Below are 27,111 nucleotides of genomic sequence, written 5' to 3'. Positions count from 1 at the left end.
GAGTGATACCACTGCACACCTGTTAGAATGGCTAAAAATAAGAATTACTGACAAGCCCAAGCGCTTTTTAAGATATGGAGCAACAGGAACTTGCACATTGCTGGTGGGAAAGCAAAATGCTACAGCCAGTCCACAGAACAGTGGGACATATACTTACCACATCACCCAGTAATCCTATTCCTGATTATGTTTATATGAAACCCTGCATAAGCACATTTACAGAAGCTCTATTCAAATTACCAAAACCTGGCAACAACCCAAATGTCCTCCCACGGGTGAATGGATATATAAACTGTGATATAGCCATACGACAGAATGCTACTCATCATCAAAAGAAACGAACTACTGATACGTGCAGCAATCTGGATAAATCTCAAAAATTTATATTGAATGAAAGAAGCCAGTCTCAAAAAGCTACATACCATATGATTCCACTTATATGACTGTCCTAAAAATGGTAAAATTATGGTGACAGAAAACAGATCAATGGTTGCTGGGGTTAGGGATTTGGGGAGATGGTGATTATGAAACGGTAGCACCAAGGAGTTTTTTTCAGGTAATGGAACCATTCTTCATCTTATGGTGGTGGTCACACAAATGGTGTATGGTCACACAAATCTATACACGTACTAAAATTGATAGGATGGTATTCCAAAAAGAAAGTCAATTTTACTGTATGTTGATTTAAAAAAAGATTAACACCAGAGAAAATAAAAGTTATGAAGGAAAGGAAAAGTTGCCATAACATACTACTTGACTGTGAATAGCATTTACAGAGTCCTAATAATGTAAATATTGAATGGTGCTCTAATAGAAAGTTTGATACAACTATATTAGTAAGATGGTGGAAGGGGACAGAAAGGATATGTTTGTGTATGGTGAGGGTGAAGGGATGAAAGAACCAACCCTCCTCCTTCACAGTGGGAAAACCATACAAACTTAAAACTGAAAAATCAGAAAATAACAACATAAGCATGTTATGTAATGAAAGAAACAGAGGTGAATTCCAAAAGCAGCAGCTAAAAGAGATGAAAATGGTTGTTCTGTGAAACAGGAAATGTAGGGGAAGGGGTTATGGGGGACTATAACCTATATGAACATAAACATTTGATTAAGACAAAAATAAGAGGGACAGCTCCACGGCCGAGTGATTAAGTTTGTGCACTCCACTTCGGCGTCCCATGGTTCCCTGGTTTGGATCCTGGGTGCAGACCTACAGACTGCTCATCAAGCCATGCTGTGGCAGCATCCCATACAGAAGAACTGGAATGATCTACAAGTAGGATAGACAACTACGTACTGGGGCTTTGGGGAATTAAAAAAAAGAGGAAGATTGGCAATAGATGTTAGCTCAGGGCCAACCTTCCTGGGCAAAAAAATAAAATAAAATAAAATATATTCTCTAAAAAAGTTGTCAACATTTTTCCTGATGGGTTTTCCTAGTATTGTTTCTCAATACTAGTTTCTAATCACCGCATAATTCTTGAAGACTACCCAAAGATGCGGGATAGTAACAACACATCAAAGCCAGTTAACGCCTTTTCATTTTTGTGATCAAAGCCATGTTGCTTCAACTTTGGTCTCGGTGACCGCTGAAGAGGGAATTTGTAATTCATCTGTGGGGGGTGCTCTGACAGTACTGAAAGCAGCAGGGTTAAGAGCTATTTTATTCTAGTCCCCTTCACTTATGAAGTAATTATACTAATTACATTTTCAAAAAACTGTCTTTCTGGGGTTGGCCCCTTGGTATAGGGGTTAAGTTTGGCGTGTTCCACCTCAGCAGCCCTGGTTCGCAGGTTTGGATCCTGGGTGCAGACCTACACCACTCATGAGCCATCCTGCAGCCACGACCCACATATAAAGTGGAGGAAGACTGGCTCAGGGCTAATCTTCCTCAAGCAAAAACGAGGAAGATTGGCAACAGAGGGTAGCTCACGGCTAATCTCCCTCAGCAAAAAAACCCCCCAAAAACAAACTATCTTCCCTTCTCCTACCTCATTTTCTTCCTTTGGATCCTTTAACCTGGGGATGCACCACTTTGGATCTTCTTCACAGCTCTTATCTTGGGTTTTCAAAGAACTGAATTCAGAATCCTTTGGCTCCTTTGACTCAGATTTAAGGCGACTGAAAGCCTTCTCATCCTTAATATCTTGCTAATAGATATGAAAAAAGAAATTATTTTATTTTCCGTACTAATGCTGTTTCCAAAATCTATGTGTCTATCAACTCTGGGGGGGAATTTTTTGCTATGGTTCATACAAATGCTACATTATTTTCTAACTGTGTCCATGACCCTAGGTCTTCCCATCCTGCTAAACCAGTTCAAGCTGACAAACACTTATTGAGCACATAGTACAAAAGGTGTAGCTCTTTGGATATAAGCAGGAATCCTTTAGAGGTCCCACCTCTAAAGGAACGCAGAATATACAAGACACACAATCAGAGAACCACAGCACAACCTTCCATGTCGAGCCAGCACAGAGATATGACGAAAATATTACCGGGGGAGGAGGATGTCGAGAAGACACAGTGAAGGAGATAACACACACTAGCTGTTGGGATGCTTAAAAGAAAAGGAATTACAGGGAGCCAGGTGTACAGATGCAGGTGCATGCGTGTGCAGCATACGGGAGTCTTGATACGTTAAAATATAGGCTGGAGTGGAATAGGGGAGTTTTAAGTCATCTCTTTTGCAGAAAAGCTTGCCTTATTTCATTCTCTGGACTGAACTATGATTGTCTGAAGACATCAACAGAATAATGATAGGATATTTAAAAATTTTTAAGGTTGAATTCAAGAACCAGGCAATATAACTGTTCTAGTCAAATAACAACTAAGAAAAATTCAGGCTTCAGAGAGAGTTACAGGCCAAACAAGCTCAATTAATTTTAATGTAAACCAGAAATCTAAAATCCTTATGTTGTTTTAAACATGCAGCAGTAAACACTCAAACCTATTTTTCAGAGCAGGTTAATCTCCCACTAGTCAAAATGGCTTTCCTTTTTATCTTTTCTAGTAATTAGTATATGTGTACGAAAGAAGTAAGGTCATCTCTATAATTTTATTTTAACAGTCAGATATAGAAAACATACTTAAAACGAGATTTTCATATTTTATTCAAAGGAAATAAAAAGCCTTGCTCTGTCCAAAAAAACACATTTTTGGCTCTCAAACTCAACACATCCTATATTCTTAGCCTAGTACTTGTGGTCATGAAGAATGTAAGACTCAGAAGACATGTCTATTTGTTCATTTGTTGAAAAATCATTTAAGTTCTTACTATGTGCTTCACTTTACTCATATCTAAAATGGGGATAAGAAACTACCAACCTGGTCAAGTGCTTGTGAAGATTAAACTAACTAGCACATGTGAGCACTTAGAACAGTACCTGCCACGTAGTGCAAGTTCAGTAACTGTTGCTGTTGTCGATATTTTTTTATTACTACTACTGTGGGCTGGAATAATATATAATAAAAAAATTATTATTGTTATTACTGTGGGTGGGAGTTGTCAAAAGGTTTAGAGAGAAAGCAAGAAGTGAGAACAGCTGATGAAGAACCTGAGCGCAGAGGGCAGATGAAGAGCGTCTGGACAGGCGCAGGTGAAGGCACGGCCGCACCAGGGGAGCAGGGGAACCGACTGTCGGAGGGAACCTCACAGGGAGAAGCGGGACTGAAGCAAAGGGGTAAACCAGCAAACAACGCGAGACGAGGGAACTGGGAAGATCACTGCGTAAAGTTTCCAAACTTTCGTGGGTTTGGAAAGCCTCAGTTTCCTTATCTATAAAATAAGGACAATTATAGTCACTATGTTACAAGGATTTTATGAAGATTAAATAACGTGTCATATTTAAAGTGTTTGGCATATAGTAAGTACTCCCTAAATGTTAACAATTATAAAAACATTTGTAAAAACCTCTTACCAGGGTATACAGTTCACTCTCTTTTGACTGTGGACTTATCTCTCGGTCTTCATGAAAATAGTGCTGCTGGGAAAGATAACCCAGGTCTGTCAAGCCCACGTCCTCCGGCCCCGCGCTGGACTCAGTGTATAAAGCTAAGGGGTTGAGTTCTCTGAAACCCTAGGATTAAAAAGAGAAGGAAGGGTTTAATTACTCGGAGGAAAAGTGAAACAGTCAGCACTTCATAATTTTCAAATGTTGTGGAAATGTATTATCTTCTAAAATTTTTTCTATATTGATGATATTCGATATTGTTTTTCCTAGTCACAAAAATTATCTACATCAATATTAACGGTGATGTAGACATTGCTATCAATAATTACAAAATAAGAACATGTTCTTCTCTAAGACCTCAGAGAATTAAATACTTTGGGGTGAGACAGAATCCTCAATCAATTATTTAAAATAAAAATATTCACATTCTAAAGGACAACAAGCCAAATGTAGTTTTCTGTGGTCACCTGAAAATTAAGAGAATGCTCTGCATTAAGAAGGTGGGAATCTCACAGATGTCTCTAAGATTAAACAATAAATCAAATAACCTTCTGTATTAAATTCGGTTATACCTTGAAGTGTTGAGATTCAATGAAATACGTTACAAAATACATCCAGAGCGCTCTACCTTAGAAGGGACATTTTCCCGGCACACGATAGCATGGCCCTCTAGCCTCAAGACATGATGGAAATAGACGTCTTCGTTTGAGGATGTATCACACAGAAAAATGTTGAGGATTCCGTCTACATATTCATCCACTACCCCCACTAATGGCTTCAAGCCACACAACTTCTGGAACTGCAAAACAGCTCTCGATGTCCAATGTTCCTGAAATATAACCAAGATACGGATTCAGATGAGAAATTCAAACCCAAATTATAGTAACCATATACAAAAATGAATTCCTAATGAACTAGAGAGTGTGGTGTAAAAATAAAACTGTAAAAGTACTAGAATAACACATTGGAAGATGCTTACAATTTGGGGATGAGAAAGTCAGAATAAAGGAAAAATGATAAAAAATGTGATTATAGAAAAAATTTTTTTTATTTATGTGGTGAAAAACTTTCATTTTCAGAAATCGTTCAGTTAGATTATTGGACCAACCTTCCCACAGAAACAACTAAAATTTCTAGATAAAATATTTCCACAAAAAGTATCAAAGAACTAACAAGAGAATAACAAATTATCAGGCCAAAATTAAAAGCAAGAGTTCCCACTACTTTTGCCTTAATGTATCTGTCAATCCAGGCAAATGCGAACTTTGGTTTCGGTGGCTTCACAGGTCAATGGAGACAGAAATCAAAGCACTATCCACCCACGGTAGGGGGAGAGGAGCACTTTTCTTCATTAAGTCGAGTCCCTGTAGGGCTACACATTCAGGAGAAGGGGAGAAAGAAAGGAACCAGCCCTCACATGGATCTGCAGCTCAATTTCACATCACCTGGGTGGTACACAAATCCTCAGGTTGTGCAGTTAAATTAACATGGTTCCAGACTGGTAGTATTCCTAGGTACCTGGCAGAAGTGAATGGAAATCTCTCTAGAGGTAGGCAATCTCAGCCTATATTATTCAACCATTCTTATAAATAATTTTTACAAAGAGAGTGAGCAGTACGTAGGCAAAGATAAAAAGCATACAAAGAGGGGCCCGCCTGGTGGCGCAGCAGTTAAGTGCGCATGTTCTGCTGTGGCGGCCTGGGATTCGCTGGTTTGGATCCCGGGTGCGGACATGGCACCACTTGGCAAAAGCCATGCTGTGGTAGGTGCCCCACATATAAAGTAGAGGAAGATGGGCATGCATGTTACTTCAGGGCCAGTCTTCCTCAGCAAAAAGAGGATTGGCAGCAGTAAGCTCAGGGCTAATCTTCCTCAAAAAAAAAAAGAAAAGAAAAAAAAATCTCTTCAAAGTAGGAGATGCAAGGTGAGAAAAAGAATAGGCAAGCCAATAATTTTTCCCTGGGGCCACTGGGTTCTCCCCAGAGCCTGCCAAGTTTAGCTGTCATCTAGGGACCTGGGCAGACTGAACACACTGACTTTGGAACTCCCCCATTCTGTGGCTCCCTCCCTTCAAGTATTTCCCCCTAACTTCTGGTTGTTCTGGCAATCCCAAAAAATATCCTTTAACTCTTCAAGTCAGCAAGGCTGTAGACTGGGGAGCGACCTCGGGAAAGAAGCTGAAAAATCCCTGATTTTCCCGACTGCAGTTTGACTTCCAAAGGAGACCTTTGCTTTTCTCCTGCTTTGGATTTTGTCTAAGAGAGTATTAGTCCACTATGCTACTCTATTGCTAATCTGCCATTATCAAATGCATTAACTACTTTTTTGTTTTTTTGCCAAGGAAGCTTTCACCCTGAGCTAACATCTGTTGCCAATATTTCACTTTTTGTATGTGAATGGCCGCCACAGCATGGCCATGGATGAGTGTTGTAGCTCCGTGCCCAAGAACCGAACCTGGGCCACCAAAGTGGAGTGTGCTGAACTTAACCACTAGGCCACCAGGGCTGGCCCTACATTAACATTTTTGAAACCAGAAAAAAGACATAGAAAAAAAGTGAGATACAGTCATTCAGTTAGAAACATGTACTGAGCACCTACCATGCACAAGCATTGATGTAGGCACTGGAGATAACGGCGGTGAACAAGACAGACAATGTCCCTGATCTCAGCAGCTCACACTGCTGTATGAGAACAAATAATCAAGATAATACCAGATAGTGTTATGAAGATAAAACAAAGTAACAAGGAACGACTGAAGTGGACAGGACCACTTTAAGTTGGCTGGTCAAGGAAGTCCTTCTTGGGGAAATAACACTTGGGCTTAAATCTGAATGACAAGGAGTCAACCATGAGAATTCTTTGAATAAGCTATTCTAGTGATCACAGTGGGCAAAAGCCCTAAGGCAGAGGCAGTTTAGGAAGGAAACAGGAAAACACAACAAAGAGAACCAAAACTGGAAGCCATCTGGCTGACTTGAGAATAATGCACATCGGCTATAAGTGGGTCACAAAGCCAGCCCCGAGCTTCCTGAGGGAAGGGGTAAAAGAGAAACTACTTGGGGCTAAAATGCACTCTAGAAAACAATCCTGAATACTGACTTGCACAAAAACCATACTTTGCACACATTGTTTATAATTCTCAAAAGCCAGAAGCAGACTGAATGTCTACCGATAAAGGGATACGCAGGCTACGACGTCTATTTACCCAACAGATTACTATCAATCTATTAAAATTGAGAACTATAATAATGTATAAATGTATTTATGCTATAATGCTGACTGAAAAAGCAGAACACAAAATAATGATTACTATTTTATACAACCCTGAAAACCCTACAAAAGCCCTTACCCCCAATATCCAATAAACTAAACTGAAAGAAACACATCAAATTTCTGAATTGAACACATTTGAGTAGTGGAACTATAGGTAACATTTTTATCGTGTTTTCCAGATAAAAAAAATTTTAAAGGAATAATCCATGCATATGTAAGCAACTGATAAGTTATTTAGGTTCAGCAGACAAATACGGTACAATTAATGTGTACGGCATGTATAATTAAGAGTTGCGAGGGAAAAACATAAAATTAGGTGCATAATTATAACTACACAAACAAATGTATCTGTATGGATGAAAATGCCTCCTGCTCCACCCCACTCCAATCATCTCCCACACTGATGTCACTAGAGAATTCTTTAAAAAACATATCTGACTGTGGCAGTTCTCTATTTGCCCCCTTTAGTTGCTCCCCAGGTGCTAAAGGACAATGTCCAGATTCCTGAACACAGATATGGATCTCCCCGTTAGATTCCTGCCTATTTCTCTGACATCATTCGCCACGCACCAACTCCAGCTCATTCTGTAACATGTAGCCAAACAGGTCCACTCAAGATTTTTCAAATTTGAGATGTTTTACGCTGCTCTCCCTTTGCCTGGAATGTCCTTCTTCTCTTTTTTGTCCAGGTAGAGTCCTTATCTTCCTTCAAAGTTCCACTCAAACGCCACCTCTATGATGGGGCCTTCCCTGATTGCCCTGAACGGGGATGAGCACTCTTCCTTTTGCAACTCCACCATACACTATAAAAATCTCTGTAGCAAACATGACACAGCACAATTATTTTTGTCTACATGTCCATCTTCCATACTGTGTACAATGATTTCTTTGATGGCTCATTCCATGTTTTATTTTTGTATCCTGAGAACCCAGAATTGTTCGTGGCATCAAATGTTTGCTGATTAAATGAGAAACAAGCAGAGGCCGGCCCAGTGGCACAGTGGTTAAGGTCGTGTGCTCTGCTTTGGTGACCCAGGGTTCGTGGGTTTGGATCCTAGGGGTGGATCTACGTACCACAGGTCAAGCCATGCTGTGGCAGTGTCCCACATGCAAAGTAGAGGAAGACTGGCACAGATATCAGCTCAGAAACAATCTTCCTCAAGCAAAAAAGAAGAAGACTGACAATAGAAGTTAGCTCAGGGCCAATCTTCCTCACTACAAAAGAATAGAGAAACAGCAAACATACCTCTACTGGTCTCACCCAAGCCAAAGAACAAGGGATAGCCTGAGCTGGAAGCTTTGTGTAGCAGCACCTGCAACAGATAATCAAATACATGAATATTTAACCACACTTTAAAACTGCATTTTATGGAATCTCTAATCCATTTCTTGATTCTAGCTATCCATGCCATTTTGGAGTGTTCTATTCATGCATTTTTAGATTAATATCTTACACTTTAAAGCAATCTAAGAAATAAAATTGTAAAACATAATAGTCTTTGAAAACCATGCAACTAAAATATAGGTAGGAACGGTTCAACCCTCCTGCTGTATAAATGTGACTCTTAGCTTGACACAAGAATCATTTCCTTAACAAGAGACTGAAATTTAGTCCATGGCCCATTCAGATTCACAGTCATGTGAAAGAAGACACGAGAGAGTCTAATCAAACTGTGACCCTAAACAACCATTTGCTAAGCATGCACTAAGAAGAAAGAGGGACGGAAGGGAGGGAAGGACGGAGAGAGGAAGGCAAGAGGAAAAGAAGAGCGATCCTAACGCCACAGAGCTTCAGCATTGTGATTCAGAACTTAAGCTGTCCTTGTTAAACGTGTTAACTCACTTGAGGAACCTCAGGGCAGACTTCTGAACAGTTCCGATGTTTCCAAAGTCTGGGTAGAACACTTCAACTTCCTGTTTCCCCAGGACTCGATGGATAATGACCCGATACCACCACTTATCCTCAGAAATCTTTACACAACAGAGATGTCCTGGTTGGATAAAATATTCTGGCATGGCATATCGATCAGAAACCAGCTGATTAGAATAACAGCGCCTGTGGAATTCCATAACACAGAGAAACCCATAGGGGAAGAAAAAGTCAAAGATGATTTTTATTGATGTATCAAGAGCAGCAAAATCTTGGCAAAAAGCAAAGATAACATCCCCACTTTTTCTGATTTATTAAGGCTTATTAATACCAATTAATTTTATTTTCCTTTTTCTTATCCAAATCCTTTCTCCTCACCAACAAACTTCTTCAAATAGAAACTTACACACTCATTTTATCCCATGTTCTCTGCTGAACAGAATGTAATCCAACTTCACTCCCCAGCACTTCCTAAAATGGACGTTTTTAGGACATCAATGGCCAGTTAATTCCCAAATCCAATAGCCCTTCTCCTCAGCTTTCAACACACTTGCTCTGTGCTGCATGATCCCGATCTTGCCCTCTTCCAAACTCTGTCCTACTTAATTTCCAGACACTATTTTCTCCTACTTCTCCCGTGTCAAGAACTATTCCTTTGTTGGCTCTGCAACTGCTTTAACAGCTTGGTTTCCTGGGGTCTTACCTTTCGGACATATAATAAGAGCTCAGGCTTTGGAACCAGTAACCTGGGTTCACACCCTGACTCGAGAGTTTACTAGCTGTGTGGCTTTGTCTTTCTCTGCTTCAGTTTACTTGGTGAAGATGGGGATGATGATGATACAATCTTAGTTAAATAATATGAATGTTTAGCAGAGTCCAAAAATAGTAAGCACTCAAATATTAATCATTTATCATTATTCTTGCTGTAGAGCATCTCATCAATTTTCATGTGTTATACCACTACTGATAAAGTGATGATTCTCCATCTCTCTTTAGACCCTGCATCTCTCTGAGCTTTAAAACTTTATTTCCAACTATATGGAAAAGATGTTAGTTGTCCCCTAACTTCCATTCTCCTCTCTTTTTCCCCTAGTAACAGAATCCCCAATTTTAACTGAGTAGACGGCCATTCCGATTTCCCAGGCTCCCTTGCATCTAGATCTGGCTATGTGAACACTAAGTTCTACTAGTAGGATGTGAGAAAAAACAAAGCATGTATGCTTAAGATGGTAAATTTTATCTGTCTTTTACCACAATTAAAAAAAGTAAAGTGTGGAAATTCCAACTGGTGTCTTTCAAAGAAAAGGGCATGCCTCCAACGCCCCCACCTTCTTCTTTTTCCCCGTCATTCTGGCTGGAATGAGGGCCCAGTGGATGTGGTGGTGAGCTGTATCCTGGGCCACGTGGATGAGGCTACACATTGTCTGGGGCAGTAAGACAGAAAATACTTGTATCCCTAACACCATGGAGCTAGCTACCTTATCATCCTGTATTGCTTATACAGGGACTATTATGGGAAGAAGAAATAAACTTTTATCTTCTTTATGCTACTATGGCGAAGTTACATCTTTGTAATTCTAACTAATATTGTCCATTCAACACTGCCAATTCATTATCTCATGGACATCTTAGAGGCACTATGCATAAACTTCAAACCCCAGTTCAAACCTACCCAATCTCTAAGGTCAACACAATTTTCATACTCTCCTGCTTCTCAACCCCATTCTTGTCACCAAGACCTGACAATTTTACTTCCCTAATTTCTCTTAAATTTATTTCTTCCTTTCCACTCACTCTCTTTCACCAAGACCAGCCTATTAATGGACATTTTCCTCTTCACGCCATCCATCGTCCACATTGCAACTGGAGTTATCCTTCTAAAATACGAACTTGTTGATGGCCTTCCTTTCCTAAAGCCTTCAGAGGCTCCACATTGTCTACAGAATAAGGCAAAATTCCTTCCCATGGTGTTCATATTCTAACTCTTCCCTAATCTTCCAGTTTCACATCCAGTCACTGTCCCCCCAACCTCATGTGGCAGTGACTTCACTTCCCTATTTGTTCCCAGAGCACGCCGCTCCCTCCTGTGTTAGTGCTGGCCTTGGTGCCAGTGAGTGAACCTGCACACACCCACTCACACCTCCCTGACTGGCAAATTCTTGTTTTAGAGTCCTAGCTCAAGTATCTCCTTTGTGAAGCTTTCCTCCACCTTGCCCAGGCAGAACTACTGCCTTGTACAACATCCCACTTATCCCCTACCTATCTTCCTAGCTAATCGTGGTGTTCACAAAGGCAAAGACATGTCTGTCTTCTCCTCGTACCACCAGTGCTTCAACATCCCAACACCAAGCACACAGCAGATACAGTTTTAATAATAATAGCAGCCAACATTTGAGCGAGACTCTATTCTAAGTACTTTAATCTTCACAACTCTGTCACGTAGGTACCATTATTATCTCCACTTTGGAGAAGACAAGACCTAGAGAAGTAAAGTAGTTAAACTTCAAGGTCACAGAACCAGTAAGTGTGCTTGAAAACGTGCACTAACTCTTATAGGAATACTGGAATGGAATATTTGATAATATTTTTAATAAGTGATTATTATGTGACTCGCATTATGCTAGGGGTTCTTGGGTGGTAGATGAGTATATAACATGGTAAAATTAGAAAAAAACATGAAATGCTTTTGGAGAGATACAAAATAAATAAATTATTCTTATATGTGACACCAATATAAAAATCAGACGTTGTTCATGAACAAATCTAAAGAGATTGAAAATGTACATATTTTACATAGTGTTTACTAACAAAAGAGCATCATTTTTCAGGAAAGAAAAGGTATTTAGAGCAGTAGTCCCCCAAGTGTAGTTCAGGAACTCCCAGGACACTGATATCCTTTCAAGAAGTCCGTAGGATCAAAGTTATTTTGCTATTTTAGTATTCTTATGCAAATAGTTATTTGCCCCCTTCACCGTGTTAACATTTGCATTGATTGTGTAAAAGCAAGGGTGGGTAAAACTCCAGGCACCTTAGCTAAATCAAGCCAGTGGCACCAAGTTTTACTAGTTGTCATTTACTTGTCACTGTCATGCATTCACAGTAAATAAAAAAGGAAAGAAAAAAAAGGCAAATCTCACTTAAGAATGTCCTTGATAAAGGAATAAAAATTACTAAGTTTATTAAGTCCCAACCACTGAGTGACTCTTCTCAATATTCTCTGTGAGAAAAATGAAAGTAACATAAAACACTTCCCAAGCTGTCTTAAGGAAAAGCACTTGTCCATTTGAATTGTGAACTGAACTAGCAGCTTTTAGTTCATCTTTCAAGTAAATTATTTTTACTTGAAAGATGAACTAGACACTATTTTCATGGAACACCATTTTTGCTTGAAAGGACCACTAACAAACTATGTTTATTCAGACTCGGGTAACTCATACACTTTCTCCAAAACGAACTGAGCCTGCCATTGGAAAACATTGATAAAATTCAAAGCTTTCAAGTGACAATTAGAATTTTGGAAATCTTGCATCCACCACCATGAGCTTGACAGCTTCCTAATACTTAATACTTTTCTGATAAGATCAGTGGCGATATTAATGAATGTGATTTTTTAAAAATATATTGTGTGATGAAGTATGTCAACATTTGGAAGCTCTACGTAACTCAGTGAACCAGTATTTTCCAAATGACCAAGGCATGTTTTGAAATCACAGCCGGGGGTCACACAGCCATTCAGGGCCAGTTTCACTGAGTCCACACTTAGGAGGGCCTATGCTTGCTTCAATGCTCTGCTACTGTTGTCTTGAAATTCTTAATTTTTAAACAAGAAGCCTTGCATTTTAATTTTACACCAGAGCCTCCAATTACACAGCCAGTTCTAGATCCATTAAAGTGCAAAGGCAGGGGGCAAGCCCAAGGCCGAGCAGTTAAGTTTGCATGCTGTGCTTCAGCGGCCCAGGGTTTCTCTGGTTCAGATCCTAGGCATGGACCTAGCACCGCTCATCAGGCCGTGCTGAGGCAGCGTCCCACATAGCACAACCAGAAGGACCTACCACTAGAATACACAACTATGTACTTGGGGGCTTTGGGGAGAAGAAGAAAAAAGAAAGACTGGCAACAGATGTTAGCTCAGGTGCCAATCTTTTAAAAAAAAAAGTGCAAAGGCAGAGCAATGGATTTTAACACAGCAGAGAATGAAAATTCAAATTCCACATTGCAACTAATCTTTAAAAACTACCATTTGTCAAGATTTGGTACACTATCAAAGATATTCTTCTGAAAAGGCTATTAAAATACTCCTTCTCTCAGCTACCTATCTGTGCGAGGCCAGATGTTTTCACATACTTCAACCAGAACAACGTATCTCAAGAGATTGAAGACAGAGGGAGATATTAAAACCCAACTTTCTTCTTTGAAGCCAGATATTAGAGATCTGCAAAAATGTGAAACAATGCCACTCTTCTAATTTCCATAAAATAGTTTCTTTTCATAGAAACAGGTTATATTCACACAAATGGACTTATCATTATTTTTAAACTTTCGCGATTTTAATTTCTATATGATAAATATCAATAAACAAAAGCTCTCTTAGGTCCTTAATTTTTAAGAGCCCTGAGACCAAACTGTTTGAGAACTGCTGATTTAGAATGAGATACAGGGAAAATACATTGAAAAGAACAGATTCCTACCGCATTTCAATCATCATGTCTTCAAGTTTCTCTGATGAATCCCTGCTATAGATTCGGATGTAGAATTGACTAGGAGAGATGACGTACTCCACAAAGACTCCCACAAGGGTACTGGTATCTAACGGTGGCAACCTGCACAGTTTCTTGTCCCGCACAGCATCTGGTGGGATATCATGATTTGCCATTGCCAGGTTGAGCTGTGATTTGCTAATTTCTACTTGCTATAAGTTAAAAAAAGAAATCATAGAAACCACTATAAATCTTTGGGTGACATTTCAAACTCTATGACAATGTATTCAAAGTATATTTCACGAGTCACTTTTATCAGAATCACCCGGGAAATTACAAAAATGAAGATTCTTAGGCTTTAGCCCAGATCTACTGATGCAGAATACCTGGAAGTGGGGCCCACAATTACTCATTTAAAAAAATTCCTTAGGTGATCCTTACCTGTGTTAAAACACGAAAACTCCTGCCTTATGATGTTAAGAATTAAGTGTGCTACACAACTGCCCTATACAAAATTGAAAATATAATACTGCAAATATTCAGGCTGAACTAAGATACTCATCTACCCAACCCTTCCAACAAAGGTAACTTTAAAGAATGGATTTAATTTCAGACTAGTCTTCCGATCAAAAACAGGGTTTCTCAAACTCTGTCATTCTAAAATATATTATTTTCTTTATGTTTTCCTACTGTCCTTGAGAAAATATAGCAGGCTCCCCAAACAAAATGTTTTCCTTCCATGAAAGAAGCCACAAATAGAGGGTAGAAGGGAAGAAGAGTAAGCAATTAATTCTTTAATAACAACAAAATAAGTAATAGGAGATGAGGACACAAAAAGGGAGAATTGTGTGTGGAGATGTAATGAAGGAGAAAAAAATAAAAGCACCCCATAACTGAGGATAGGGGCAGCCTGCAGCAGTGGTTGAGGCATACAGCTGAAACACAGCTCCTCTGTTCTTCCCACTAAAGCTCTCGAGGGTTTCAATACTACATTTTGAAAAACATGGACAGAGAATCAGCAATGTCATCTTGAACGAACTGTCAAATCTTCAAAGCGATCTGAAAAATTTAAAATGAGACTTGAGGGAAAGCTAGTTATAAAGAAGACAAAAACCAGAATAAATCCTCATAAGGTGACTTCCAAGAAATCACCTATCTAGAAATAAGACTTTTCTAAAACACAATTTTGGTTTAAAGAAACATTCACTCAGTTACTTTCCATAATGCTGAATCTCCAATGCTCAAAGTCTTTAAACCTTACTCACCAGCTGTAAAGGCTTTACCACCAGATTAGGCTTCTTGCAAATCTTCTGTTTCTGCTCTTCAAGGTTTTTTGAAGGGCAATCCCATGTAGTCGCCTTGACAGCAGCAGTAGACAGTGAATTTCTAGGGGGACTGGAGACACAAGCTTTGGCCTCTGTTTTCTTATCTGATTGAACCAGACATGAATTTCTAACTGACGAAACAGCTCCATCTGAAATGACCAACAGAGTGTCCTATGTATATATATTAAAATAACTTGTATAACTGTTCCTAAGCACATTCCATGTGCCAGGCACTGGGCAGATAATGATAAATGAGAGAGAGGAATCTGTCTTTGCAGATCCAGTATGAAGGGATATAAATGAAGTTCCAGATAGGAACAAATCTTTATTTATGTTGTGGGGGGAGAGGGTAAGTCTGGTAAGGTTTCTTAAACTTCGGTGAAAGGTTTTATTTTTCAACATCCTGATTTCGATTCATTTCTCATTCAACGTTAGCAGTGAACATTCATCACTGCTTAATGTACGTGACTACTTAATATTTCATAATACGTGTCTTAATTTTTAGGGAATTCCCAATAAATCACGTATTTTATTCAAATTTACATGTGTATAATGATTACAAGAGGTTGACACATTAAAACAGACCCCATATAGATCTAAAATCACGGTGGCTCCTAAAGAAAAACTAATACGTGCACAAAGAGGGAGATACAAGAATATTTGTCACTGTATTTTTAATGATAAAAAATGGATAGACTTTACATGTCCATCAATAGGAGACAGGTTAAATGAATTTATAATACAATCACATAAAAGAATTATATGTAGTTAAAAAGGATGAAATAAACTTGTATATGCTGATATGGAAAAACATCCATAATATATGAAGTATAAAAAGCAAGGACTTACACAAAACTATTATATCAATAATCAATATTGTATAAGAAAATTATACATATGATAAATAACTATATTACATAGAAGAGGTCCAGAAAAAGACCCACTAAAACTATGACTGCTAGTTATCACCTCTGCATTGTACTATAGTTCGGCAAGACGTTACCATTGAGGGAACTGAGGAAAGTGTATATGGGATCTCTCTGTATTAGTTTTTAATAACTGCATATGAATCTATAATAATCTCAACATAAATTTCAAAAGAAAAAAAGTTAAGCCCAAACAAACAAAAATCAAGTTCCCTACAGATGTTAGCTCAAGGCCAATCCTCCTTACAAAAAACAAAACAAAACATCAAGTGCCCTAAATGCAATGCGGTATGCAGGAGTGAATCCACAAACAGAAAAAGAACAACGGTGGTAAAACTGGTCAAATGGGAATGAAATCTGGAATTTAGTTAATAGTAAGGTACCTATGTTAATTTTTTACTTTTGACAGATGTATCATGGTAATGTTAATATTAGGGGAAACTGGCAGAAAGGCACATGGAAACTCCGTAGTATCTTTGAAACTTTTCTATAAAATTCTAAAATTATCCCAAAATAAATAGTGTATTTAAAAAAAATACAAGTACAAGGTCTCAGTGCACACCCATTTATTCTAAATCTCCATGTATTTCTAAAAAGCTTTTGATGCGCAGCCAGAGTTAAGGACCACTGAACTATCTAGCGCTTCCCCACCAGATCTTTTCAGAAAATTGATCTCCTCAGAATTATCCAAAAATCTGGACAATGAAGAAACTAAATTTTAGAAATTCAGATGGTCTTTATTAATAATATAGGTTAGCCTTATTACAACAAATATCACCAGAAAGAAGGTCATTATATGCAAAACATTTTCAAGGCTAACGTGTGATCTGTTTGGCTGATGCGGTTACAATAAGGAACATTACATAACCAGTGCTTTCTTTTTCCTTGTCTATACAGGGACAATTAAAAATCAGGTTTGCATCATATTGTAATTCAACTCACCAGGTGGTAGAGGCTTCATATCAGCATCAAACACCAGTAAATCTTGTTCTCCTTCCCTGAACTCAACATGGAGAATGTCACTTAGAGCTCCAACAAGTTCTGTTACATTTAAGAAGCCCAACTTTTTTGGTGAAAGTTGCTCTTTAAAATGTACCTGTCAGGAAAAAAAACCACACACACAAATAATATGAAACAACGTTAGATACCAGGAACACAACATATACAGCTGCCCTTGGACAACGCTTCAATCTGGACTTAGCCAAGCTAAATTTGTAAGGCTCAGTGAATGCAGGCATTCTCAAGGCTGCTTCCATGCAAGTACAATGCAAACCAAGAGACCTAAAAGCCCTCACCACGAAACTTCTAGGACAAGCTCCAGCTCCTCTTAGAGCATATGACAAACTGAGGTGAAAACTAGGGGACCTTTTTATCTCTCATTTTTAACGTCTGATTATAAAGTGAAAGTCAAAAAAAAAGAGAATGAACAAAATACAAAAATTCTAATAAAACTGTTGATATTCCCCTATTTTGAGAGAGAATATTCACTACCACTTTCAATATGCAATAAAGTAATACTATTTTAAAACATTTCCTTAAAATTTTATTATTTCACCCAACAAGTTGAGACAAATAAGCAGGTGTCAGTGTATTTCTTACCGTATACTGTTTGATTTCCTTGCCTTGGAAAACAAGAAAAATTATACCAAATATAGACAGAAGAGAATATATCTAGGATAGATACTAAATGTTTGGTTTAAACTGTACAGTGAATTAGGAAGTTTGCTTCCTCATTAATAAGACCTCCCATTAAAATGTTCAAATGCTTCTTCTTCTTCTTCTTCTTCTTTTTTTTTTTTGGTGAGGAAGATTGGCCCTGAGCTAACATCTGTTGCCAATCTTCCTCTTTTTGCTCAAGAACTATTGTCACTATTGTCACCAACCGTCCTCCATTTTGTATGTGGGATGTCTCCTTAGCGTGGCTTGATGAGCGGCACATAAGTCAGCACCCAGGATCCAAACCCGTGAACCCTGGTCCACCCAAGCACAGCACACGATAAAAATGTTCAAATTCTTAACTAAACTTGTGTCTCCCAAACTGAGGTAAAGCACTTAAGCTAATCATAATTCTTGCTTTCTTCCTCTGACTAGGTGTTAGGAAGAAATAAATCCTTGCTCTGACTTACACAGTGGGGAAGATGGACAGGTACACAGAAGGCAGACACTCTAAAAGGACCGACCCTGACAGAGGCTGGGACTAATGCAGGGCAGACCTTCCTGTTCATGTGATCCTCTGAGGCCCAACTTAACTCTTTATGACTTCTCCCAGGACTCTTCTAGAAATGGGGGCCCACCATCAGTCAAGCCATGGTTTAAAACAGTCATTCATAATCACACCTACAGCCAATCGTGAACACCCCAAGAGCGAAAGAACTGGCAGAGGCCCGGGGGAGCGCGATGGTGAACCAGACTTGGCATCTCTGTCTACTTGTTTGTACGTTACATATCGTGGCTTCTTTTCCTTTTATGCTCATTAATCTCTTTAATTTTTTTTTACCTTCTCTGTAAGAGCCTAATACTATGAATATACAAATCAGTTGAGCACAAGACTAGTTTGGCAAGGATTTTTTTAAATGTAAGTTATTAATTTTTTGAATAATTAAGTGATATTTGGAAGTTTCAAAGAGGTATCCAGCAAAAACTCAGTCTCCAGTCCACTCCCATCCATCCCTCAGTGACCCAGGAGAGCACCTGCCTAGAGGTAGTTTCTTGCACAAACCATCACCACCAGTTTCTCGTGAAACTTTCCAGAAATTGTCAAAACATGAACACGTGTCATCCTTCAATATAACACATTACATCTATTATACACATTTTGCTTTTTTCAGTTAATATAGAGATAATTCCATGTCAGTATATGAAACATAACTGAGCTTTGCTTTGTGACCCTGGGACTCAGTTTTTCAGTAAGTTAGTTTAGTCCACTGATTGACATGTCAGATATATTTTGCCCTAATTCCTTTGTTACGCTTTCTGCTTTACAGACTCCCAACCATAAGCAAGGAAGTAACTGGTATATTTCTACTCCCATTCTCCTCACTCCTCTTCCATCTCCGACCCATTTTTAGTTATATTATTCTTTCCTTAGAGTTTATATTTATGCCTTCAAATATATGTATACATCCCTATTACATGATTTCATTTCCTCGCAGTTGGATTCTGCAGATGACACACACGTAGTGCAAACACTATTTTCTGTAAATTGACAGCTGGGTCCATAGGCTTGATCAGACTCATGCTCCATCTCTTTGACAACACTGTAAGCGATGCTGTGTTCTGAAAAGAGGCACATAGTGTCTGGCTGTCTCTTTTTTGGCATTGTTAGGAGCCATTACTGATCAATGCCTAGATTCACTATTTTATTGAGGGTTTTAACATAGTGATAATCTAATTTTATCAAATTTTTTTGGTTATTTAGTTGGAACATTTTATAGAGATATGCTCCCCTCATCTGCTATTTGGTTAGCTAGTCATACCAGTTCATTTAGGAAAGCCAGGATAAGTGACTGGCTCTTTCTCTTTATTTACCATTTTTCAAGAAAATGATTGGTTCTCTATCATCCTCCATGGTGACCAAATAGTTTTTAATATCACATGAACTCAAAGAATTAAACATATTTGATGGGCTTCAAACCACTGCAATTATTATCCATATTGAAATCTGAAATAACTCCTCAAGTGGATTTCCTGAGCCCTCCTGGTGTTGACCTAGTCTTTAAGAGCTTCCTTGTGGTCTGGAATGATAAGATGTTCCAGGCTCGATTTACTTAATTATAATATCCTTGTACATACAATTAAAATTATCCCATAATTACTCCCATATATCCCGTAATTATTAATATGCTCTATACCACATTACACCATAGTCTCAGAATAATAGTACTAATATTACCACCAATATAATTAATAAAAGCAGTTAAAATTTTTTGCCCATGCTTACCCCTTCTCTTTCTACTATTTTGTGTAACTGTCGTTTATCTACATTGTAAGGGTATATAGCCATTATTTACTATATTCTCCCCTTTCTAACGCTCATTTGGTCTTAGTTTTATAAGTGGCGCTGTCAGTTCTGTCATGTCTCCTTAGTGAGTTTGGTCATTTGAAGTTCCTTCTTCAGTAGACTCCTTGTGAAGGGCTCATGGGAACAATAGTTCTTGAATTCTTGCACAGTGATAATAGCTTGTCTGGTTCTCTATAGTTGAAAGTCAATTTTGCTACCTATAAAATCCTTGGCTCACATTTTCTTTCCTTGAATACCTGAAACACGTTGCTCCCTTTTCTTCTAGCATAGAACATTGCTGTGAAAATGTCTATAACTTAATTCTGTCTCCCTTATAAGTCACTTGCTCTTTTTGTTTAGATGCCCAAAGAACAGCTTTCTCTTTTTCTTTAAGTCCAATTATTTGGTGTTGGTCATTCTGGGTTGATATTCTCAGGTATGCAATGTGCTTTTTCAATATATAGTTTCAAATTTTCCATTTCATTAAAGTTTACTCAAATTACAGTTTTCAGTATTTGTTCTGTTCCATTCTTTGGCTTTATTACAAACATATAACCATTTACATTACAACACATGTAGATGTAAGACATGTAATTACATGTACATGTAACACAAGAATGGCATACTGTTGACCAAGTATTTCAAGAGGACTAATCACACAGGTAGCTTTAATATCATGTCGGATAAATAAAGGGTTAGAAAGTGTTTCTACAAGTTAGAATACAGGTTAAATTAAATCTATACTTACTATATACTTCTAATCATAAAGTTGGATTTCTGCTTAAGTGTGTTTATAAAGAAGAGCAAAGAGCCTCTCCATAAAATTTAAATGTTTGTTTTAATTTCTCCAAAACTGTTGACTTGTAACCTTAACACCATGCATTTTTATTACAGGAAACTACATTTACTAAAATGTTCATGGCAGAAAACTGTTCACTTTGAGTCATGAATCTGGCATAAGAGGTTGATTTTACCCATAAATTTTAGGACAATTAAGTCATATTCTATTATTCCCAGACTTTATTCTGTAATTTCAATATTAGATAAGTGACTTTATTTGTTAATCCAAAAAACATCAAGACCCTTTCTCCCATGGGCCTATTTAAATAAACTTTTTGGCTCTAAAAGATTCATTTCTTTAAAAGAATGTGAATTTAAGTTTTCTCCATCATTGAGAGATGATGTGTATCTTTCCTATCTAAGTTTTCTTCTTCTTCTTCAACTATGAGTTAACATTTATTGAACAATTTCTATGTGGCAGGCACTGTTCTAAGCACTTTATTTTAAATCATTTAAACTTCACAAAACTCTATAAAGTAGGTAATATTATCCTGACTTTACACATCCTCTATAAAATAGCACATAGAGGTGAGTGACGCATCTTAACCATTATGCTATAGTATCTCATAATATCCATGTTTATATTTACAAATATATGATAGTTTTCACAGCATAGTAGTTAAGAGTTAGGATTCTGAAGCCATGTTGCCCAGGGTTCAAACCCTGTCTCTACCCATTACTGGCTATCTGACCCTTAAGCAAGTTACTTCTCTGTGTCTCGGTTTGTTGTGAAAAATCAAATGAATTACTATATGAATGGCAATCAGAATAGAGCCTGGCACACAGTTAACCTATGTACAGTCTTACCATTTTTAAAAATTGGATATGTGGCAGTATCTGAATTATCATTCTGCAACTTGATTTCTTCACTAAACATTATGATTCCAAAAATGATCATGCTACAGAGCAGATCCAGTTCAGTTATTTTCTCTACTACATATTATTCCATTGTATGGAATGTCAATCTCAATTTATTTATCTATTCTCCTCTTGATGGCCATTTAACTTGTTTCCAGTTTTTTGCCATGCTGCAATGTACATGTCTCATGTATGTCTCCATGTGCACACGTGTAAGAGTATCTCTAAAGTGCATACGTAGCAGTGGAACTACTGGATCACTGGGTAAATATCTTCAGCTTTACTTGATAATGCCAAAATGCTCTCCAAAGGGGTCTTGTCCCACAAGCAGTGTAGGAGGTATTCTGTTTCTCCACATTCCCACTAACACTTGGTATTATCAGACATTAAATAAATTAACTTTTAATCTAACAATAACAGAAAGTAGTAAAAAAAATCCTTCCTATGCATAATCAAACATTTATTAAGGACCATGTTCTTAACTCTTTAGTAAAGAAAAGGACACCAAATTGCAAAACAAGATGTTCCAGAGCACAGACTTGGAGAATCCAGGGAGTAGCAACAAAACCTCTATCACAAGAAACATAAGCCATAAAAAACCAGGTTGGTGAAAAAGAAAACACTCACCTCAAACTCTCCAAGCAGTTTAGAAATAAGCAAGCCTTCTGGAAACTTGGATACAACCTAATACATAGAAAATAAAATACAATATAACCATATTTAGCTTTAGCTCTCATAAAATAAATATTCTACAAAATAATTTCAAGCATTTTAAATGGCAGAAAAGAAGTACAATGGACATTCTAGAAAACTTTGGAAAATACAGTTAAGCAAAGAGAAAATGTCCATAAATAGTAGCCATTGTTGTCCATATGCACAACAATATACCTATATTTAATATAAAAATAAGGCCATTATTTCCATAACCAGTTTTTTACTATCATACCACAGACATCTTTCCATGTTGGTAAATACGGATCGACATGTTTACTGGCTACAGACTTTTCAAAAAGTATTCAATATACTTAAATTTATTTACTCTATCCTCTATGACTATTTCCTATTTTTCATCATCACAAATACTGTAACAATTATCCTCACACTTGCATCTTGCACACCTGTCCAATTATTTTTTAGGATAAATTCTTACAAGTAGACTTACTCTATTCCTATAAAGTATAAAAAGCTTTGTGTTTTCCTAGATTTGTCCAGATATATTTTATAAAAATTTCTAATTCAAGCTTCAGAAAAATATAAAGTAAAAATTATCCCCAAATTCTGTGACCCAGAGATAATCATTGCTGCTTTTCAGAAATCATCCTTCCAGAAACCTCTTTATGCACACATATATGCAGACTGTTCATGATTTTATACAAACGGACAATACTAAACATGCCATTCTATAAAATCTCTTTTTAAAGCCCAACAACATGCCAAGGAGATACTTGCATGTAAATAATAGTGACATACATCAACTTTCTTATGAGCTGCATGATATTCCCTAGTTTGAGTGGGTAATTTAACCAATCCTTTATCAAAGGATTCTTAATTTTTCTCTGATTTTTTTGTTACCATAAAGAAGTCATATTGAGCACTGCTGAGTAAACCCAATTGTTGGACACTTGCTAAAATGTCCAAACAAAAAAACGGGGCCTGAATCCACCAAGGTTTTTGTATTTCTCCCAGTAAAATCACAACAGCTAAAAAGGAATAATATAAGGCAGTTAAGTGTGGTAATAGCACTCTGATTATTCAAATCAGAATTAACAGCTCCCACCTAAATTTTAAGTGTACATACTCTCTAGCCCAACACGTAACAGTCAGAGGGCTTTTACAAATTAATAAGGCAAAACAGTAAATTAGGGCAAGGACATCAACAGGCAATTCACATAACAAATATAAACAGCTACTAAGCATATGAAAAGATACTTAATGTAGAAACCAAAAGGTATAAACTAAAACAACATGATTGGATAATAACATTTCACTGTAAGCGGGAGTGTAAATTTGTTCAAACATTTTAGAGGGCAATTTAGTAATATTTAACATCAAAATTTAAAATATTCAATACCATTGGCAATTCCACTTCTAGATAAATGTTTAAGGATATTAACTACAGCATTTTTTAATAGCCAAGGCTAGGAATAACCCAAATGTCAGTCAATCATGGATCTCATAAGTGAAATATGGTACATCAACACAATGGCATACCATGCACTGTTTAAAATAATAGTTCACATATATGTATATAAAATTGGTATTTGAAGGATCTTGAACTGTTTGTTAAGGATGATTTATTGGGGTGAGGGGGAGAAAAAAGAGGAGAGAGAATTTATGGAGGAACAAATTTTCTAAATAATTTTGACAACATTTAAAAATTTTTAGGGGTGTGTAATTTATCGGGTTATTTTCCTGATCTTAAAAGAACAGCCCCTCCATTTGCAATACATTTGAAAAGATCAGGTATAAATACAAAACTAATAAATAGTTGTAGGCAAATTAAATTTATCCACAAATGATATCTAAATGTACAATTACTTATTCTTATCCATTTTCAGAAAGAGAAAATACTTACAAATTTTATCTTATCTTTTAGTTCTGGATTGATAGTCCCTCCAGGTCCAATTTGTGCAATAACTGATTTGAATGTGTTCTCCAACTATGAAAAAAGAAAAAAAATCTAGTAAAAAAAATGTCAAAAATAAATCTAAACTGTATGTAAAGGAAATATCTATCAGAGGAAATGTATTTCAACCAAATGGATACAATACCTCTTAAGAGGCACTGTAGCATTTCATAGCATATAAAATACATTTAGAGTAGATGGAATATTTATAAAACTAAACACTCTGGAATCTTCCAGGATAATTAACATTCTCTATAACAATTAGATTCTAGTCTTCAATTACTCCATCCCATACTCTTATCCAGAAAGGACTTTTGTTACTCATTTTCTTCTGTTTATGAAAGTATTCAATGTTTATTAAACACATACATAGTGAACGCCTAATGCGGGGAAGAGATGGGATGGTGGAAGGTCCCTGGAAGGTGGGACTAAGTGTGAACCAGGGCACTGGTGGAATGACTGGCCCTCAAGCGAGCACAAGAAGGAAATCTCCTCTGATGTAGAGAAAAGGGGAAAGACAGACCCAGCAGGGATAGGGAAAAAGCTCCACAAATGTGGGTCAGAAGGTGGACAGAGTTACTATCTGATGGCTTCAGTATTTCCTCTGTGAGTTCAGAAGCAAAGCCCATTCCTAAGAGTGGACAGAAAGGGGAGAGAGCTCAGACAGTTGAGAAAGTAGAAAAAGTGGTAAAATAAAAGTTGAGGAAATAATGGATGATAATCTAAACTATAGGGAGGAGTAAAGACAGGAGGGGCCTGAGTTAAGAAAGCAGGGGATCTGAGGATCTTAGCAGAGAGAAGCCAATGGCATGGAGAGGCCCCAATAAGGTAAAAAGATGATGTATGGGAACAACTGAAAACATAAGCTGGAAGCACAGGAGATTACGATCAGAGAGTAGGATGGAGCCTATCCAGATAGCCAAGGTCCAGCGAAAAGCCACAGCAGGGGAGATCTAAAGTGGAGTGAAAGATCATTATGCTTAAAGAGAAACGTAAAAAAACACACATTAGAAAAGACACAAAGATATAAAGAAAAACACAAATTACCTAAAATCCTATCACACAAGCACAATCACTTAATATTTTTTCCTTCTAAACTTCTTATTTTTTAATCTTTCATCTTATTGTCACTTGTAAGGAATGACAAACTGTGTGACCTTTTATGTCTCAGTTTCTTCAACTGAAAAATGAAGATAATCTCTGTATCTCATAAGGTTAATGGGAAAATGGGATCTGGGAAGCGGAGGATTAGATTCCTACGATTACGTCACCAGCTTCACGAAAGGCCTCAGCCCTTGGTCTTCTGTTCTTTGTACTCCTGCTGCCATGAGACGATTCCCTGAAGCTCTCCCAGTGAACAGTAAGAGAATCTAAACATAACTGACTTTTCACATCCCAATATGCTCCTACCACCTGAAGATTCAATACAATAACTTATTAAATTATTACTGTGCTAGGTGTTTCAGGGGACAAAAAAAGGTCATCTTTGACAGCATCATTCCTCTCAAGCCACTTACACAATTAGGTGGGGAAATAAGATCAATGCATCAACAGCTCCAACCTAAGGCGGGCTCTAAGTGCCATTAAAGAGGTACAAAGTGCAGCGGGATATTCATCACATTCAGTTATAAATATACGGAAGGCTTCCTTTTAGAAGGGCCTTGAAGGATGGGGAGAATACTGCAGAGCGAGGTGGTAGAGAGGGCAATGAAGGTAGAAGGAACTTCACGAACAAAGGAAAAAGAATGAAACAGTTTCCCTGAAGGCATTAAGGATGAAAGAGAAAACTGAGAGAGGTGGACTGGAGGATATCACAGAACCTTAAATCCAAACTAAGGAGCTTTCCTTGGCCATGTAGACAAAACTTCCATCAGAGATTTTTGGCAGGGGAAAGACATTACCAGAACTTTAATCCTGAAGCAGAAAATTAGACTGGAGGGTGGACAACCAGTTAGGAGACCACTGCAACTCTCTGAGTGAGAGCTGTCACAAGGCTGCTAAGAGAACAAGAGGAGAAAGGGGGATATTACGTAAGTGGAATCCACAGAAACTGGGAAAGAAGACAACAGAGAGGAAGGAATTGCTGATTCCACAAGAAGGAATAAGAAGAAACCATGGAAACAGCCTCAAGAACTTCAAGTTTTATGCAGGCAACTAAAGGACCTTGAAACACAGAGGTAGGTTTTTAATCAATTGCAAGAGTTTGGGAAACTGGAATGTAAATGGCGGGATGGTGATTAAAAACTTGATTTGTCTCTCTTGAGCACGGACTCTGATAGGTCAGCAAACTGTGGCCGTTGGGCCAAATCTGGGCTGACATCTGTCTTTGTGAGGCCATGAGCTAAGAATGGCCTTGACATTTTTAAATGGTTGGGGGAAAAACATCAAAAAAAGAATAACATTTGTTGACACATGAAAATTATATGAAATTCAAATTTCAGTATCCATAAATAAAGTGTTATTGGAACATGGCCACACTCATTCACTGACATTGCCCACGTTGCTTTCGCTCTACAAGGGCAAAGTAGGGTGGGTACCACAGAGACCATCCGGCCCCCAACCTCAAATACGTACTATGTGGCCTTTAGAGAAAATACGTGCCAGGCCTGGGCTTAAGATGTCACATGATGGGCTCTTAGCTAGGAACAGAATGCTTCTCAAAAAAGTAAGAAAAAAATAATTTTTGCCTCAAGCTAGATGACTAAATTAAGCTGACTTTAAACCAAAAGTGGTGGGAGCG

General features: G+C 37.7%; 1 protein-coding gene across 1 annotated transcript in view; it reads right to left on the bottom strand.

Annotated features, from left to right (window-relative positions):
* Positions 1–27,111, bottom strand: part of TDRD5 (tudor domain containing 5) — a 77,080-nt gene that overhangs the window by 30,460 nt on the left and 19,509 nt on the right. The window contains exons 5-14 of the mRNA XM_046683204.1: positions 24,321–24,404; positions 22,373–22,429; positions 16,990–17,143; positions 15,062–15,270; positions 13,788–14,008; positions 9,073–9,285; positions 8,476–8,542; positions 4,585–4,785; positions 3,924–4,082; positions 1,995–2,153 (exon numbers count right to left, since the gene is read on the bottom strand). Of these exons, the coding sequence (XP_046539160.1) occupies positions 1,995–2,153; positions 3,924–4,082; positions 4,585–4,785; positions 8,476–8,542; positions 9,073–9,285; positions 13,788–14,008; positions 15,062–15,270; positions 16,990–17,143; positions 22,373–22,429; positions 24,321–24,404 (1,524 nt within the window). The remainder of the gene's footprint in view (positions 1–1,994; positions 2,154–3,923; positions 4,083–4,584; positions 4,786–8,475; positions 8,543–9,072; positions 9,286–13,787; positions 14,009–15,061; positions 15,271–16,989; positions 17,144–22,372; positions 22,430–24,320; positions 24,405–27,111) is intronic.

The sequence above is a fragment of the Equus quagga genome, chromosome 13 (genome assembly GCF_021613505.1).
Source record: "Equus quagga isolate Etosha38 chromosome 13, UCLA_HA_Equagga_1.0, whole genome shotgun sequence".
Lineage (NCBI taxonomy): Eukaryota > Metazoa > Chordata > Mammalia > Perissodactyla > Equidae > Equus > Equus quagga.
The sequence above is the reverse complement of the archived record's forward strand: the minus strand, read 5'-3'. Positions and strand labels throughout refer to the sequence as shown.